Consider the following 14732-nt stretch of genomic DNA (forward strand, 5'->3'; position numbering starts at 1 on the left):
GAAGAGAAGCTCAGACCAAATCTCCTGGAAGGTAAATCGCGGAAGTGTTTTGTTTGGGTTTGGGAACCTCGGTTCACTGTACTAAGACAAATCTCATATCTCACACATCCTTTGGCAATCGACTACTAGAATAAATGTTGTGCACGGAACTTGTTTGGACACTGCATAGAAGCCTTCAATGCTACTTAACTTCATTTTCCTTATTGATATCCAAGCTGTCTGAAATACCAAACACTTTGTCGTTATCGTTTTGCTTGATTCTCGATTTTTATTTGTTTTATTCATTTTTTTTTAATTTTTTCACAGTTTTTTGTTTCGTATATTATTTTGCATCATTTCAAACCATTCATTATACACTCATGTCTAATTTACTTGGCCGAATCGATTGCGCATGCGCACAAACGCAATGCAGCTGAGCTGTGATTGTTGCTAAAGTAGAATTACAAAAACAGAAGATCTTTAGCACAGCTGTAAAACTTTGATTTGAATTACGAACATTTTTTAAATTTTTAATACTTGTTTGAACAAAATTTTTTTTATCAAATATGCTTAACATTTTCAATTTCAATTCGTCACTTCGACTCGAGTCCACAGCATTTTCAACTTTCTCGTTTTTCACTATCATCAACATCGATTATTCCTCGCCTTCTTAATGAGTTGCAAAAATATATAGGTATGTATGGATGTGTATAGTTTATATAAAAATGTTTGTATTTTTTTTGCTTTTGTTTTCGTATTGAGAGGGAGTTCACTTTTTGTTAATTTCATTTTTGGTTTTTTTTGTATTTTCTTGGATATACTTCGGGTTAGTAATTGGAGGTTAGCGTGTCGTGTATAGAGTAAGATTTATATTTTTTATAATTATGCAGGGTATGTACGTGTATGTTTTTATGCCCCTATTGCCGTTTACAACTCAACTTAGTTGGGTTGTAATTAAAACAACTCATCTTTAAGAAAACTCAACTCCTGTTTGGTATTACGAATTACAACTTATTTCAGTTGAAATTGAATTGAGTTGCCAACTTCAGAAAGTGATGATTTGACAGATAAATGAACATCTGACCAATTTGTGGAGGAAATTTAAGCATTTACAAAATAAAAGCAAAACGGACATTATATGAAAATTTATTTTATAATGGCGAAAATTTTGGTGATTGATATGTCGCGAATACGAAAACTATTCGCGTGACCATTCCAAATCCTCGGAACTACCTAGCACCAAGTAAGAAAATGTTGTAAGTGACAAATGATGAGGTTCTAATGAAGTTATTTTGCAGATTTGAAAGGAAGCATTTTGTTCATTACTAAACAAAATTAAGGACCATTTCCGCAAACGCGTTCGAGGGAAGGGTGTACCCCTATTTTAAAATTATGCGTCACACACAGATTCCTTGCTGATATGGCAGCTATCAAAAATGCTGTGGAAATGATTTTGGTGTTGGACGGGTTTTAAATATTATTGAGGAACATATTTGTGCGACTTTGATTAAAACCCAAACAGCAAAAATTGTATTTTACTCTAAAACAGGATTCCCAGAAGTAGTGATGTAGAGTTGGACTCACGTTCGCATAATTTCATCTATTTTGGCTGCATCTGAACTGCGGCCAGCCTCAATGTCGCTCCATAAAGTCAAAAAGTTATTCAATGTAATCCTTCTTTTAAACGTTGTTTTTTCTATAAATGTGTACAAAATTGTTGATTATTGTTTGATTAAAAAAGGTTTAACTACCGGCTTTAAATTTTTTTTTTTTTGTAACGTTTTATGAGCCTGTGCACCATCTAACTCTTATCAAAGGTGGTATCAAAATACGCGTTTCGATCTCTGTTTTTAGGATTCGAAAGCGGAAATTAAAAATTTAATTTCTGTGGAAAAATATTTACAAAAACTCACAAAATGGCCCGAGAGGGTCCGAAATATGAGGTCCGATCCACAGTTTTTTTGCACAGAACATCTTTCTGCGTTGCCGGCCTTTGGCCGCGATTTGTAAAAATAACCCTGGATGGGTCCAACGCCTTTCTGCATTAGTGTGTACAAAAAATCTGGCAAAATACAACAACCACATGAAAATTTTAACCGAAATGATATGACAGAAATTAAATTTTTAATTTTTGTTTTCGGATTCTTGAATTGGAGGTCGAAACGTGTCTTTTCATACCAACTTTGATAATTTTTGTTAAAAACTACGTGGTGACCCGTCTTGTAAAACGTTACATTTTTTCAAAACAACTGCAAAATTGTTTGAGACAACTGCTAGTAATCAGTTGTAAGATTTTGACGTCTTTGACAACTACACTAACACAAGGTTGTAAACGGTAATGCCACAAAAAGTTCGACTAGACAACTCAACCGACATTTTTTTTGACAGGTTGAGTTGTAATCGGTAATACCAAATTGCAAAATTTCAACCCAACCAGAGCTGAGTTGTAAACGGTAATTGGGGCATTAGTTTTTTTTTAATTAAATGGAATTTTTCACGCGCTTTACGCTACACTATGTAGCAATTTAGGCGCTTCGTGTTTTTAAAGTAATTTATTTTATTTTTTTTTTTTTTGTATTCGAAATACGCAACTTTTTTTAACAGATATTTCGCAAAACAATTTTTCAATAAACATAAAAACAAGGAAACGCACAAACTGCAAAATTGGGCTTTGGCAGCAAATAACGGTAAATATGTATAACATTTGTAGGTAACATGTCGTTAATGGTATGTTTTCATCATATATGGGCATGCTGCAGTACGGAGTTAGCACATTACAAATAACCTAAATTAGCACAACTCTGATGATTTCAGGCTACAAAAATATAGCATTCCCGATAAAACTTGACTAATTACTGAGCATAATTAGATAACGCCCTTCAAATTACATTGTCAGTGAAATTTCCTTTATATTAATGGTATTTAAAATTCAAACGCAAAGAAATTTCACTGGTAATGTAAATGAAATTGCATTATCAGTACAAATTATATGCTATTGCTAAGTAGTTAATACTGAAAACTTAATCTAAAATCTACAAATTTGTTTTCCAGTAAATAAAATACAATGTGTAATACATTGTGTGCAAGTAGTGCAAATCAAATAACATTACGAATACACTTTTTCAGTAATCGGTAACGCAAATAAAAGTGCATTACAATTGCATTACATTACATTTGTTTCCAGTAATAAAGTGCAATATTTTGTGTGTAAGTAATGCAAATAAAATTGCATTGCGAGTACATTTTTTCAGTAATCGGTAGAGCAAATAAAGTGCACAACAAATTTGATTTCCAGTAAATAAAGTGCAATACACAAAACTTTGTGTGCAAATTGCATTACCAGTACCTTTTTTCCGTAAACGGTAATACATTTTCGGTTTCCTGTAAATGAAGTGCAATATTTAATATTTTGTGCGCAAGTGCAAATCAAATTGTATTATCGATAATGCAAATAAAAGTGAAATACTTCATGAATAAAATGCAAAATTTCATCGCAATAATCACAGTAAATTTTATCTGAAAAATTCAACCAAATTTAAGTAGCCGTGTATAAAGCAGCGAACAGAAAAATAGCAATGTGGCAATTCTTGTTTCAAATTTCGTCAGTTGAATTCTCTTTTTCTTTTTTGCGCTATTTTAAGAAAAGAATTTTCGTAAATTTTGAACTTTTTATTTGTAGTTTGCTGAATTTTTTGCGTAAGCAATTTTGTAGCTCAATAAATTTTAGTCTACCAAAGTACAAGTTATAGGTCGCTAACAATACGCATTGATTTTTGACGATTTTTTTTTCGAATGGTGTTTCAGATTTTCTATCATATAAAAAAAATGTTCACTCTTTGTATGGAGGAAAATCTGAAACATCCTCCAACAAAGTTCTCAAAAATCAATGCGAATTGTAAGCGACTCATAACTTAACTAAAAAACGACTCAACGAAATGCAGAGATGTTCAAATAAAAAAAAGGACGTGTGGCACTCGGGGACTGCCGCGGTAAAGCTATTGCATATTATCAACTTATGCAATTATAATATTCATGCAACATTTTGTTTTCTTTGACATTAATTCAAGTTTTGTCTTTGATATTAATTCAAGTTAACCTTTTTAAGCGTGGTGACCGATAAGAAAACAAATTTTTTACTTTTATTGAATAAATGAGAAGTTAATATTTAACTTTCACTTTAACTTTGACTTTCACTTTAACTTTAACATTCACTTTAACTTTAACTTTATTTTTAACTTTAACTTTAACATTCACTTTAACTTTAACTTCAACTTTGACTTTAAATTTAACTTTAACTTTGACTTTAACTTTAACTTTAACCTTAACTTTCACTTTAACTTTAACTTTATTTTTAACTTTAACTTTAACTTTCGCTTTAACTTTAACATTCACTTTAACTTTATGATCCGGGGTGGGCGTGAGCTTAGCACCTGCTAACAAGCCAACCTAATATAAACGCACGCAAGTCATTTGCTGTCAAAAATGTCTCATGCACATACAACTTGTATGAGAGCAACTCAAATTGAATTTGCTGCGTGAAAACCTAACTCGATTTCCAATTTTTGTTTTGCGTGACATTTAGTTTTGACGTTTTCACACATGCTTTACATTGTCGCAACGCATGCTTCTTTGGGTTAGGGCAAAAAACGCCGGTTGTTTGCGTGCGCTAAAAAACGCAGTGCGGTTTTATTAGGTTGGCTTGTAAGAGACCATATATGTATACGATAAGCGATAGCACAATGGCTACTTCGTGAAAATCAACGACAGCTCTTTTAGTTTGATTTCGATGGTCGTACGGTGAGGAAGTGTCGCACGCGCGCTTAAAACAGAGTACCAAAGTGTGCGTGTGACACGTGTTCACTGTTCAAGCATTGAAATCAAACTAAATAAATAATTGATTTTGCTTTCGTGCTCGCTACGCGTTCGTGTTTACTAACATATTCTCAATTTGGTAACCGTGTAAATGTAGTGGTGCCCACCGCTCTTTATGATAGAGATCCAATTTTATGTATTTGGCCTGTTGCTAACACCGAACCTTTACGAAACGTTTCGAACCTTTTCGAGCCTTTTCGGATCTTTTTTGACAAATATCCGTTACGGTTTTTTTTGATTTAGTCGCCAAGCCCGCGATAAAATCTATGCAATAGCTTAATATCGAAACCTTTCTAGAGTTTTTTCAAAAACCTTTTTGAGTTGGTTTGCGTAGTTTAAGTAAAAAAAGTTAGAACTTGAAAAAATAAAGAACTTAATTGACGAAATTTGATACAAATTGTCACTGCCATTGTTCTGTTCGCTGCTGTATTTGTACTACATTACTCATGTTAGTGCAAAGTGCCCATATATGAAATTAATGTCTGGGGCTTATGTGATTGCTGCCACCTTTTACAGCTTTGTTCCTGGTTTGTTTTACGTTTTTGTAATTTGTTTCTCATAATTCAAATACAACAACTTTGGCATCATAATTGAGCGCAATTTTTTACTTTAATGCTTGCACAATTTAGAGTTTTGTTTTTTTCCTTAAATTAAATAATTTTTCGTATCACTAGTTTTTTCGCAGTAGGAATTTAAAAGCATTTAACTATGACATAATTTCAGTATGATTGTTTGCGTGCTATGGAAACTTTTTAGTAATTTCAACTTATGTTCTCTTAAGAATACTAAGCCAATGCTGCTCTCTTGGAGAGCGCTAATCGGGCCAGTTGACAGGAGTAACGAATACAGATAAAAGGCATTTGAGCTTTTTCTTCGTTTTTTTTGTTTTTTTTTTTTAATTGCATAACATTGTGCCGAGCAAAAAACAAAGATTACAACATGGAAGTGAATTTCGAACAGAGCACAGTAACAAAAAAACATTTTTTTTAACAAAAACTACATCACTAACGTAACAGTTTTGTATGAGCGCCCAAAAGTTTACTTTATCTTATATCCATTCGAAAGTCGACCTAAGAACTTGCGTCAATTTGCTTTCGAATCTGGTTATACTGTAGCGTTCGAAGCTTGTGATAGAAATGTATTTTATGACTTGATTAGAAACAGAATTTTATGCATAATCGAAATTCTTCGTTCGCAACGAAGTACGAAGACCATGTAAAGAGTTTATTCATATTTATTTTTGGTCAATTCGATATTTTATATTATTATAAAAGCTTTTTCGAATTTGAATCTTAATAGCTTTAATATTGACAGTTTAAAATTTCCACATTAACAAAAAATTTGTTTGGAGACGAAGTGAATACCAGGATGGTGAAATCATTTCGATGCGTTATTCGCAAAATTGCATTTCAAATGCGAATGCATGGAATTTGCGCCTTGAATTTTCGTACTTTAACATAACAATGCCCGTGTTCGAAAACTTTTGCATGCAAGTTAAAATTCGATTTAAGATGAATGTAAGATTTTCGTAACCTTTCCAATCGTGATCTTACCTTTTTAAAATATACTTTTCGGAAATAGTATACTCACTGAGAGCAAATTTTAATTTTGAATCGAGTGACAAACCCAAATTGCCATTGCATGGAAATCAAAACTTATATATCTATCATTTGAGGGCCCATTTCTGTTACTTAATTCAGAATAAATTTTTTTTGCAAGTTCGAAATTCTTACTTCGAAAATATGTAGAAATTCTGAATCACATCGTTATTCGATTAAAGAATTTCGACAAATTAACTTGGTGTCAAAATCGATATTTTTCAACATTTTACCCGTTTTTTCGAAATTAGATTTCCAAAGCATTTAATATTTACAAATTTATAAAAGCATTCATGCATGTTTTGAAAATTTTAATTACGAAGGGAAATCGAGCAAAAGTTGTTTCCAAATCGAAATGCAGAATAGGTGTGCTTTTCAGGCTTTTCAAATAGAAAAAACAAAGTTTAAAAAAATTTCGAACTTACTTTCGAAAGTGTTGCAAAAAGGGCCATGTCAATAAAGGTGTTAAAATTTACCTTTATATTCCACCAGCGCCTATATGCATGCTACTCGTTCGGAATGTTTTTTTTTTTATTTTATCGTGCAGAATGAACCAAAATGAAGAAAAACTGCACCATATTTAAAAAGAAAATACAAAAATGTCAGCAATTTTTGTACTGAATTTACCGGACGAATAGGAGCAGCCTCTTTGGTTAGCTATTTTTACTTCTAAACTGTGTTTCTGAGCTTTTGTGAGTCCGCTGTTTACCTTTATTTTAGATCGCATCGTATATCCTAAAGCCGTTCGAAGTCCTTTCCTGAAACTGAAACTAAGTTTAGACAATTCATATGGGAGTGCAGCAGTTTAGTGATCAATCCAACTACCAATAAACACTGAGGCGCCCCATATTTACAGATGCCCAATGCTTGTACCTCTTTATATCACTCCAAACACCAAGTGCAAATAAGAAAGCACTCATACTAAGTTAAAAAGATGAAATGCTTACGAACTAACTAGGTATAATTGACGAGGGAAACTGGTATACTTCATAAAACTTATACTTCTAATCACCTAGATTTTTAAGCCTTAGCGAGTTCTGAAAACCCTCTAAATTTTGTTGCGTAAACAGTGCTAAAAGCATTTTGAAAAATGTGTATTTGCAAGCTGCCTTTTGGCATTTTCCCCATCATCGTGCAAAGAAACGTCTACTTCAAAAACGCCCGTCATCACTGGGAAACCGGTATTGGATATGCTTCTTTATGCTGATATGCGAAGACGTGCTAGTTTAAAATAATTTTAATAAGCGGAATGAGGTAGATACAGGTTGATTAAAACTAAGCCTACTTTTAGGCGCTCGAGATACAAATATGTGCTTAAGTAGTGCCACTCGTATAACTAAATTTGTTGTATTGAATATTCACAATCACACTCGAACAATTCACACTGGATGATTAGCTTGCTTTTATAAGTAAATAAAAATAATAATACGCATTTGAAGCATACTTTTTGGCGCTTACTCAGAAAATTTAATTTTTTAGCAAAAGCACGCGCGCACATTTCTGGGACGGGGAAATTTGAAATAGTGTCTCTTTTCATATGTACGTTTACGCAATGATTCTTTTTTTTTAATTTTTGCAAAAAAATACAAAAAAAAAAAAGAATTTTTTTTCACGAATGTTTAACAGAGTTTTGTGTTAAAAACAAAAAAATATTAATTTTGTTGCATACACATCATGGATAATAGTAGTTAGTTAGCAGTTGCTTGATCTGCTAACTACAATAATTTTAATTTTAACTGCGTTTTTCTGCTACACAACAAGTTTATATAGAATATAGTTTAAAAAAAGAATACAATTCAAATATGTATCAAAGAATCAAACTTTTATTTTTTATTTCGTTTTTTTGTTTTATGCAAAAATGGATTTCCTTTATAGATACATAGTTTTTTTAAAAAATGAAATCATTTTGTTTTTTTTTTTATAAAAAAAGAGCGAACGACTTTTTGAATAGTACAGCATTTTTTGTTTAAATTTTGTATTGCTTTTTTCTTGTTTGATTTTCACACACTTTTGATTTAATAAGTATGCTAAACTGCTGTATGCATGTATGTGTGTATTATGAAGCAAAATAAAATAAATAACTGTTGTAGTTAAAGCGAAAGAGTATACTTTCCTGCTTTTTAAAATGATTACAAAAATGCATTGCTTTTAAGCCATTAATTCTCTTAAATAAAAATTCCTTCGACATTCTCTTTTCGCTTATAATACACACAAAATTTAAGCATTACAAAAACAATTGTTGAATTTTTTATTCTTCATCTAAGTCAACATCAACATTTTCATCAATCATTATCATCAATATTTTCATTACATCGTGATTATTTCGTTTTAAAGTTTACCATCAGTTTTTGAATAATTAATCTAAAAAATATTAGAGTTAGCATAAATATTTGGGTAAGAAATATATTTTTTTTTTAAATTTATTTTTTAAGAATAAAAAATGTAGGTATGGAAAATACAAAATAGTATGTAGTAATAATGGCATTAAAACTAATATGTATTTGGAATTTCGTAACCGTTTACAATTTCTGTTATTTTTTATTCATCGCAAATAGCTGTTAAATTTTGAGGCTTACTCGGCTTTTCGATATCAATTCCTTCAATCAATATCAGTTTTTTATTCTTATTATATCGAGCCGGCTCGAAAGCAGCTGCACGATAGGCGTAAAAACCAGAATAGGCCAATGTTAATAAAATTTAATTGATTTTTCAAAATTTTGTTATAAAAAAGAAATAAACTAAATGAATTCAGAGCTTTTTACGAGGTGTAAAATTATAAGAGGTGGGAAGAGTAATCAGAATTTTGTTCGTAAAACTCTATAGACATATTTTGGCCCAAAATTTTTACAATGGCGTTAATAGTGAATGAGCGAAAAATAATACAATAACATTTGTAACTTATACCGAATAAAATAAGTGATATTTGTAATACTCCTATATTGCTACAAAAGGCTAGGTACATTCCCAAACGTCAGAGTGCCGATATATTGCTGTCTAAACGTTTTTGTTTTTGTATTCAATAATCCAATGTACCTAAATTGAATTTTTTTCTTGTCACACTTATGCTGCTACAATCACAAACATTTTATAGGCTGTCTTGTTTTGATTTCGAATTCAAAACACATCGCGAGCATTTTCTATTAGCAATTTAGGAGTATTACATATATGTATTTTGCAAAACATTTAGAAAAAAGTTAAAAAAGAAATCACTAGAATAAAGATTTAAAAATGTGGAAGATTGAAAAAGAATATACAAAAATCTATTTTATTACAAAAAAATTGGATATTATTAATAAAAAAAAACAATTTTTTTCTCTCATTCACCTCATTTCAAAAAAAAATAAATGGATTTCGTTTGCAAAAAAAAAAAAACAAAAGAAAGAAAAGCACCTGAAAACGCGCTTACGATATCCAAATTTTCACAAGAATGTTGAATTTTAATTATATAAAATAGTAAAGTATACGGCAATTTTCTCAGCCCAGAAAGCGTAGTAAACGTACAAAATGTTCCACGTTTTCTAAATCAAATATGCAACACAAATGTATTTTGTTGTTGTGTGTAGAATACCTTTGACACGTAAAATAGAAAATTTTCTACATTTTCTATGGTTTCTAGACAAAGAGAATAGCTCTTTTATTTTTGTAGTAATATGGTAATGCATCCAATTTTATAGTAAACTTTTCAAACTTATTAACCACTAGCCGTTGCCGATTGATAGTAGTCGCCAACAACAAAATCATTATTAGCATGTTGTCCACCGCCTGCCGATATGCGCACACGTCGCTGCATTAATAAACTCTCACTCGGCGGTGAGAGTCCAATGTCCAATGCGTCATCATGTGATGGTGGTGAACCACTGTTGCTGCCACCACTACCGCCACCATCAACGAATTTTCCATTATCGCCGGCGCCACCTTGTTGCTGTATATACATACTACCCGTCGGTGAATGTGTAAAACGGCCCGAACCAATACGCTGCTGATGCTTACCATTGCCAAAGTGAGCGCGCATCATATTGTTACCACCACCGCCACCGCCGTTATTCCCACCATAGGCGCTGCCTTCAAATATTGGTGAATAATGTAACTGTGATGGTTGATGGTAGCTACGCCGCTGTTGCATGCCACAATTACGTGCACCTGTGTAGATGCAATCATTACGCCAATTATGTATGGCATTAGACGTACCGCTGCCACTGTCATCGGAAGGTGGTGAAGCACCGCTTACGCTCAAATGATTGTTGGTGTTACGTGTATTGTAATGATTGCCATGACCGCGTGAGCCAGCACTATTCCAGCCTGGTGAGTATGCGCCTACCGTACGATATTTATTACGATAATTATTTGCGCCGACTGTAGCGTTATCGGCGTTGTTGTCACCGCCACTGTTACTATTGATTAAAATACCACCACGATTGCGCCAATTTTCGGTTGTTTGGCCAGATGACTGTTGATGCTGCTTGTTGTTGTTATTGCCAGACTGCGGTTGTGAATAGCGTCGTTGATTGTTGTATTGTTGTTGGCGACGTGCATAACCAGCTGCATTCGAGTTGTTGGTGTTTGTGCTATGAGAGCGTGGCCTTCCAAAAGCCACTTCCTCTTCATCGGCATCATCTTCCACTTCGGCATCATAATTATTATTCTGATATGCATCATCGGCAAAGCATACATTGCGCTGCCCGTTGTTGGTGCGTGGCGAACGTTTGGGTTTTAAAATGTTTTGTTGTTGTTGTTGTGACTGCTGCTGATGTTGTCGTTGCTTTTGTTGCTGCTCTTTTTGTTTTTGCTGTTGATACTGACTGCCAAAAGTCGTTCGCATTGTTGTCGCCACCCCAGCTTTGGAAACCGCTGGCACTACTGCATCTGGGTTTGGGTTCGAATCCTTTACTGCCGCTCCAGCCGTTTTCTTTTCTTTATTAGCATCAATCGGTTGCTCATACTCAGTAATAGCATTGTCGCCCTTTATATACCTGCCCTTTTCTTCTGCAGTTTTAAATGCGGCTCCATTTGCTTTGGTGGTGTCAACAATTTTTACAGTCTCATTAAATTCAGGTAGCGTTTCATTCAAATCACTAATACTAGCTAATGAATTAGCTTTAACATTTTTTGTTGTTGTAACATCATTTACTTCAGTTATGTTAATATTTACTTTGCCTGCCTCGTTTTCTGCTTCCGAAACATTGAATGGATATTTTGTTGCATCCTCTGCATTGATTGTTGTTGTTTCTAAATTGTTGAATGTTTCTTTATTATTATCACCTATTGGAAGTTGTTTATCCTTCCTAGCGTCTATCAACAAATCATTTGCTTTGTTTTTGCCTGCACCGCTGCTATCGTTGTTTGTATTACAACCAACAATTGCATCATTATTATCAAAATGTTTAGCTTCAATTTTATTATAATTTTGATTTTTATAATAGCATGATTTTAATTTTTCATTTGCATTGAAATATAATTTACTTTCGTTAGCAAAATCGTTTTGCTGTTGTTGCTGCTGTTTTTGCTCTTCGTCAACTCTAACAGTTATTCCAAACGCATTATTTTCATCATTATCATAATCATTAATCTTAGCCTTATTATTTTCGATATTAACGAAGTGACTATTCTTAAATACACGCTCACGCTTCTCAACATCTTCATGTTCATCATGATCAGCATTCTTCATAGCAACCTTATTATAACTTAACTCAAAAGCATTTTCAGCTCTTACTGATCTCCCTTTCTGTTCCTCATCATCCTCCTGCTCCTTATTCTCCTCCTTAAATTGAATGGCACCCTGTAGTAATGTTGTCTTACTGCGTTTGTCACCACCATTCTCCCCAACACAGGAACTGTCGTCCGCATCACTAGTAATAGCATTTTTATCACCATAATCGCCATGACGATAACGATTCGCATCCACTACTTCTTGCTCTGTTGCTACTAAATTCATCGGTTTTCCATCTTCACCTTCCAAGTAGTACTTTGGGTGCTTGTTGTTATAATCGTCATAATCATGGAGCATGTTATTATCACTGCACTCGTCACCGCTCTGTTCCTGGCGCTGTTGTTGCGGTTCATAAGTGCTTACCTCCTTATAAAACTCGTTATCCTCCTCATCTTCATTATCCATATCACGCCAATAATGATGATTTGTTTCCTCATAATCATTATAATCTGCATTATTTTCCAAATGACTTAACCTTAATCCTAACTCTGCTTCATTTTCGGCGGTTAAATACCTATGATCTACTCCAGTATGCGCCCACTCTACATTTTCGTCGAGCCGTCCAAACGCCTCTAAAGCTTCATCATCATCCTCTTCGTGTATGTTTAAGGTTTTGAATGAGGATGCATTCGAATGTAAAATGCTTGATGATTTACCGCCACCATTTATGCTACCCAGACGACTTGATTGACGTGTAGCATATAAATTGCTATTACGGCCGCCATAAATGGAGCGATTATTGGTAACGCTCAATGCGTTGTTCATAGAACGACTACGTGGTGGTGGCGGTTTCAAGAATACTGGTGGACTATTATTGTCATCGGTTCCTTTATTTTGAGCATCTAGCTGAATTTGCGACGGTTGATAGATATTTGGACGCTCTTTTATGTAGTCATAGCGCATAGAAAAATGCTGTAGTATCACGCGTTTCACAGCCATTGCCGATTCGGCAAATTGCGATATTTCGCGCGCAGATTGATTGCTGAAAAATTGAATAAAGGAAACGAGTTTTACATCATTATGCTCTTAAGCAGATTGAATGATTTGAACGTTTATTATGGCCAGTCACTCACAGTCATAATAGGACCGCCGGATAAAAAAAAGGCATTAAATTAGAAAAAAAAATTTCAATTAACAATAAAGTTATTTGAACCATACAAATAAGAAAAAAAATTTTATCCACGAAAAAACATTAAAAAATTGTTTTAAATCTCCAAATGAAACATTTCCGAAATCTCCGAAGAAAAATGAAATAAAAAATTCAAAAAATATATTTAACAAACAAAAAATATATATATATCAATAATAACAAAGCAATAAAAAAGAAATAAAATAAAAAGAAACAAAATAAAAAAGAAACCCCGAATTAAAATCTAAATTTTAAATAATATAAAAAATAAAAACAAATTAAAATAATAAAAACAAGTAGAAGAAATAAAAACAAATTTAAGAAAATTAAAAATAGCATTTAACTTAAAAAAAATTATTTTAAAAACATAAATTTGGAATATAAAAAATTCTTTAAATATAAACAAAAGACATGATTAAAAACAATTTATTAATAAAAAAAAATATTTTTAGTGTTGCGTAACATATTATCATTAAATTAAAAAATAAAATTAATTAAAAAAATAAAGTTCAATTAAAAAATTAAATATAACAAGTAAGGAAGGTTAAGTTCGGGTGTAACCGAACATTACATACTCAGTTGAGAGCTGGTGACAACATAAGGGAAAATAACCATGTAGGAAAATGAACCGAGGGAAACCCTAGAATGTGTTTGTATGACATGTGTATCAAATGAAAGGCATTAAAGAGTATTTTATGGGGGAGTGGGCCATAGTTCTATAGGTGGACGCCATTTAGGGTTATCGCCATAAAGGTGGATCAGGGTTGACTCTAGAATTTGTTTGTACGATATGGGTATCAAATGAAAGGTGTTAATGAGTATTTTAAAAGGGAGTGATCCTTAGTTCCATAGGTGGACGCCGTTTCGAGATATCGCCATAAAGGTGGACCAGGGGTGACCCTAGTATTTGTTTGTACGATATGGGTATCAAATTAAAGGTATTAATGAGGGGTTTAAAAGGGAGTGGTGGTAGTTGTATAGGTGGTCGCCTTTTCGAGCTATCGCCATAAAGGTGGACCAGGGGTGACTCTAGATTGCGTTTGTACAATATGGGTATCAAACGAAAGGTGTTAATGAGTATTTTAAAAGGGAGTGGGCCTTAGTTGTATAGGTGGACGCCGTTTCGAAATATCGCCATAAAGGTGGACCAGGGGTGACTCTAGAATGTGTTTGTACGATATGGGTATCAAATTAAAGGTATTAATGAGGGTTTTAAAAGGGGGTGCTGGTAGTTGTATAGGTGGTCGCCTTTTCGAGATATCGCCATAAAGGTGGACCAGGGGTGACTCTAGAATGCGTTTGTACAATATGGGTATCAAACGAAAGGTGATAATGAGTATTTTAAAAAGCAGTGGGCCTTAGTTGTATAGGTGGACGCCTTTTCGAGGTATCGCAATAAAGGTGGACCAGGGGTGACTCTAGACTTTGTTTGTACGATATGGGTACC

General features: G+C 33.3%; 2 protein-coding genes across 3 annotated transcripts in view; one reads left to right on the forward strand and one right to left on the reverse strand.

The window, feature by feature from the left end:
- The window catches only part of ClC-a (chloride channel protein 2), a 247584-nt gene that overhangs the window by 165823 nt on the left and 67029 nt on the right, over positions 1 to 14732 (forward strand). The gene's annotated exons all lie outside the window — the stretch shown is intronic.
- Lk6 (Lk6 kinase) overlaps positions 236 to 14732 on the reverse strand; it is a 99906-nt gene continuing 85409 nt past the window's right edge. For both annotated transcript variants that reach the window (XM_067759037.1, XM_067759038.1), the window contains exon 7: positions 236 to 13138. In XM_067759037.1, coding sequence (XP_067615138.1) covers positions 10141 to 13138 — 2998 coding nt within the window. In that variant the 3' untranslated portion in view covers positions 236 to 10140. The remainder of the gene's footprint in view (positions 13139 to 14732) is intronic.

The sequence above is a fragment of the Eurosta solidaginis genome, chromosome 1 (genome assembly GCF_040869045.1).
Source record: "Eurosta solidaginis isolate ZX-2024a chromosome 1, ASM4086904v1, whole genome shotgun sequence".
NCBI classification, from domain to species: Eukaryota; Metazoa; Arthropoda; class Insecta; order Diptera; family Tephritidae; genus Eurosta; species Eurosta solidaginis.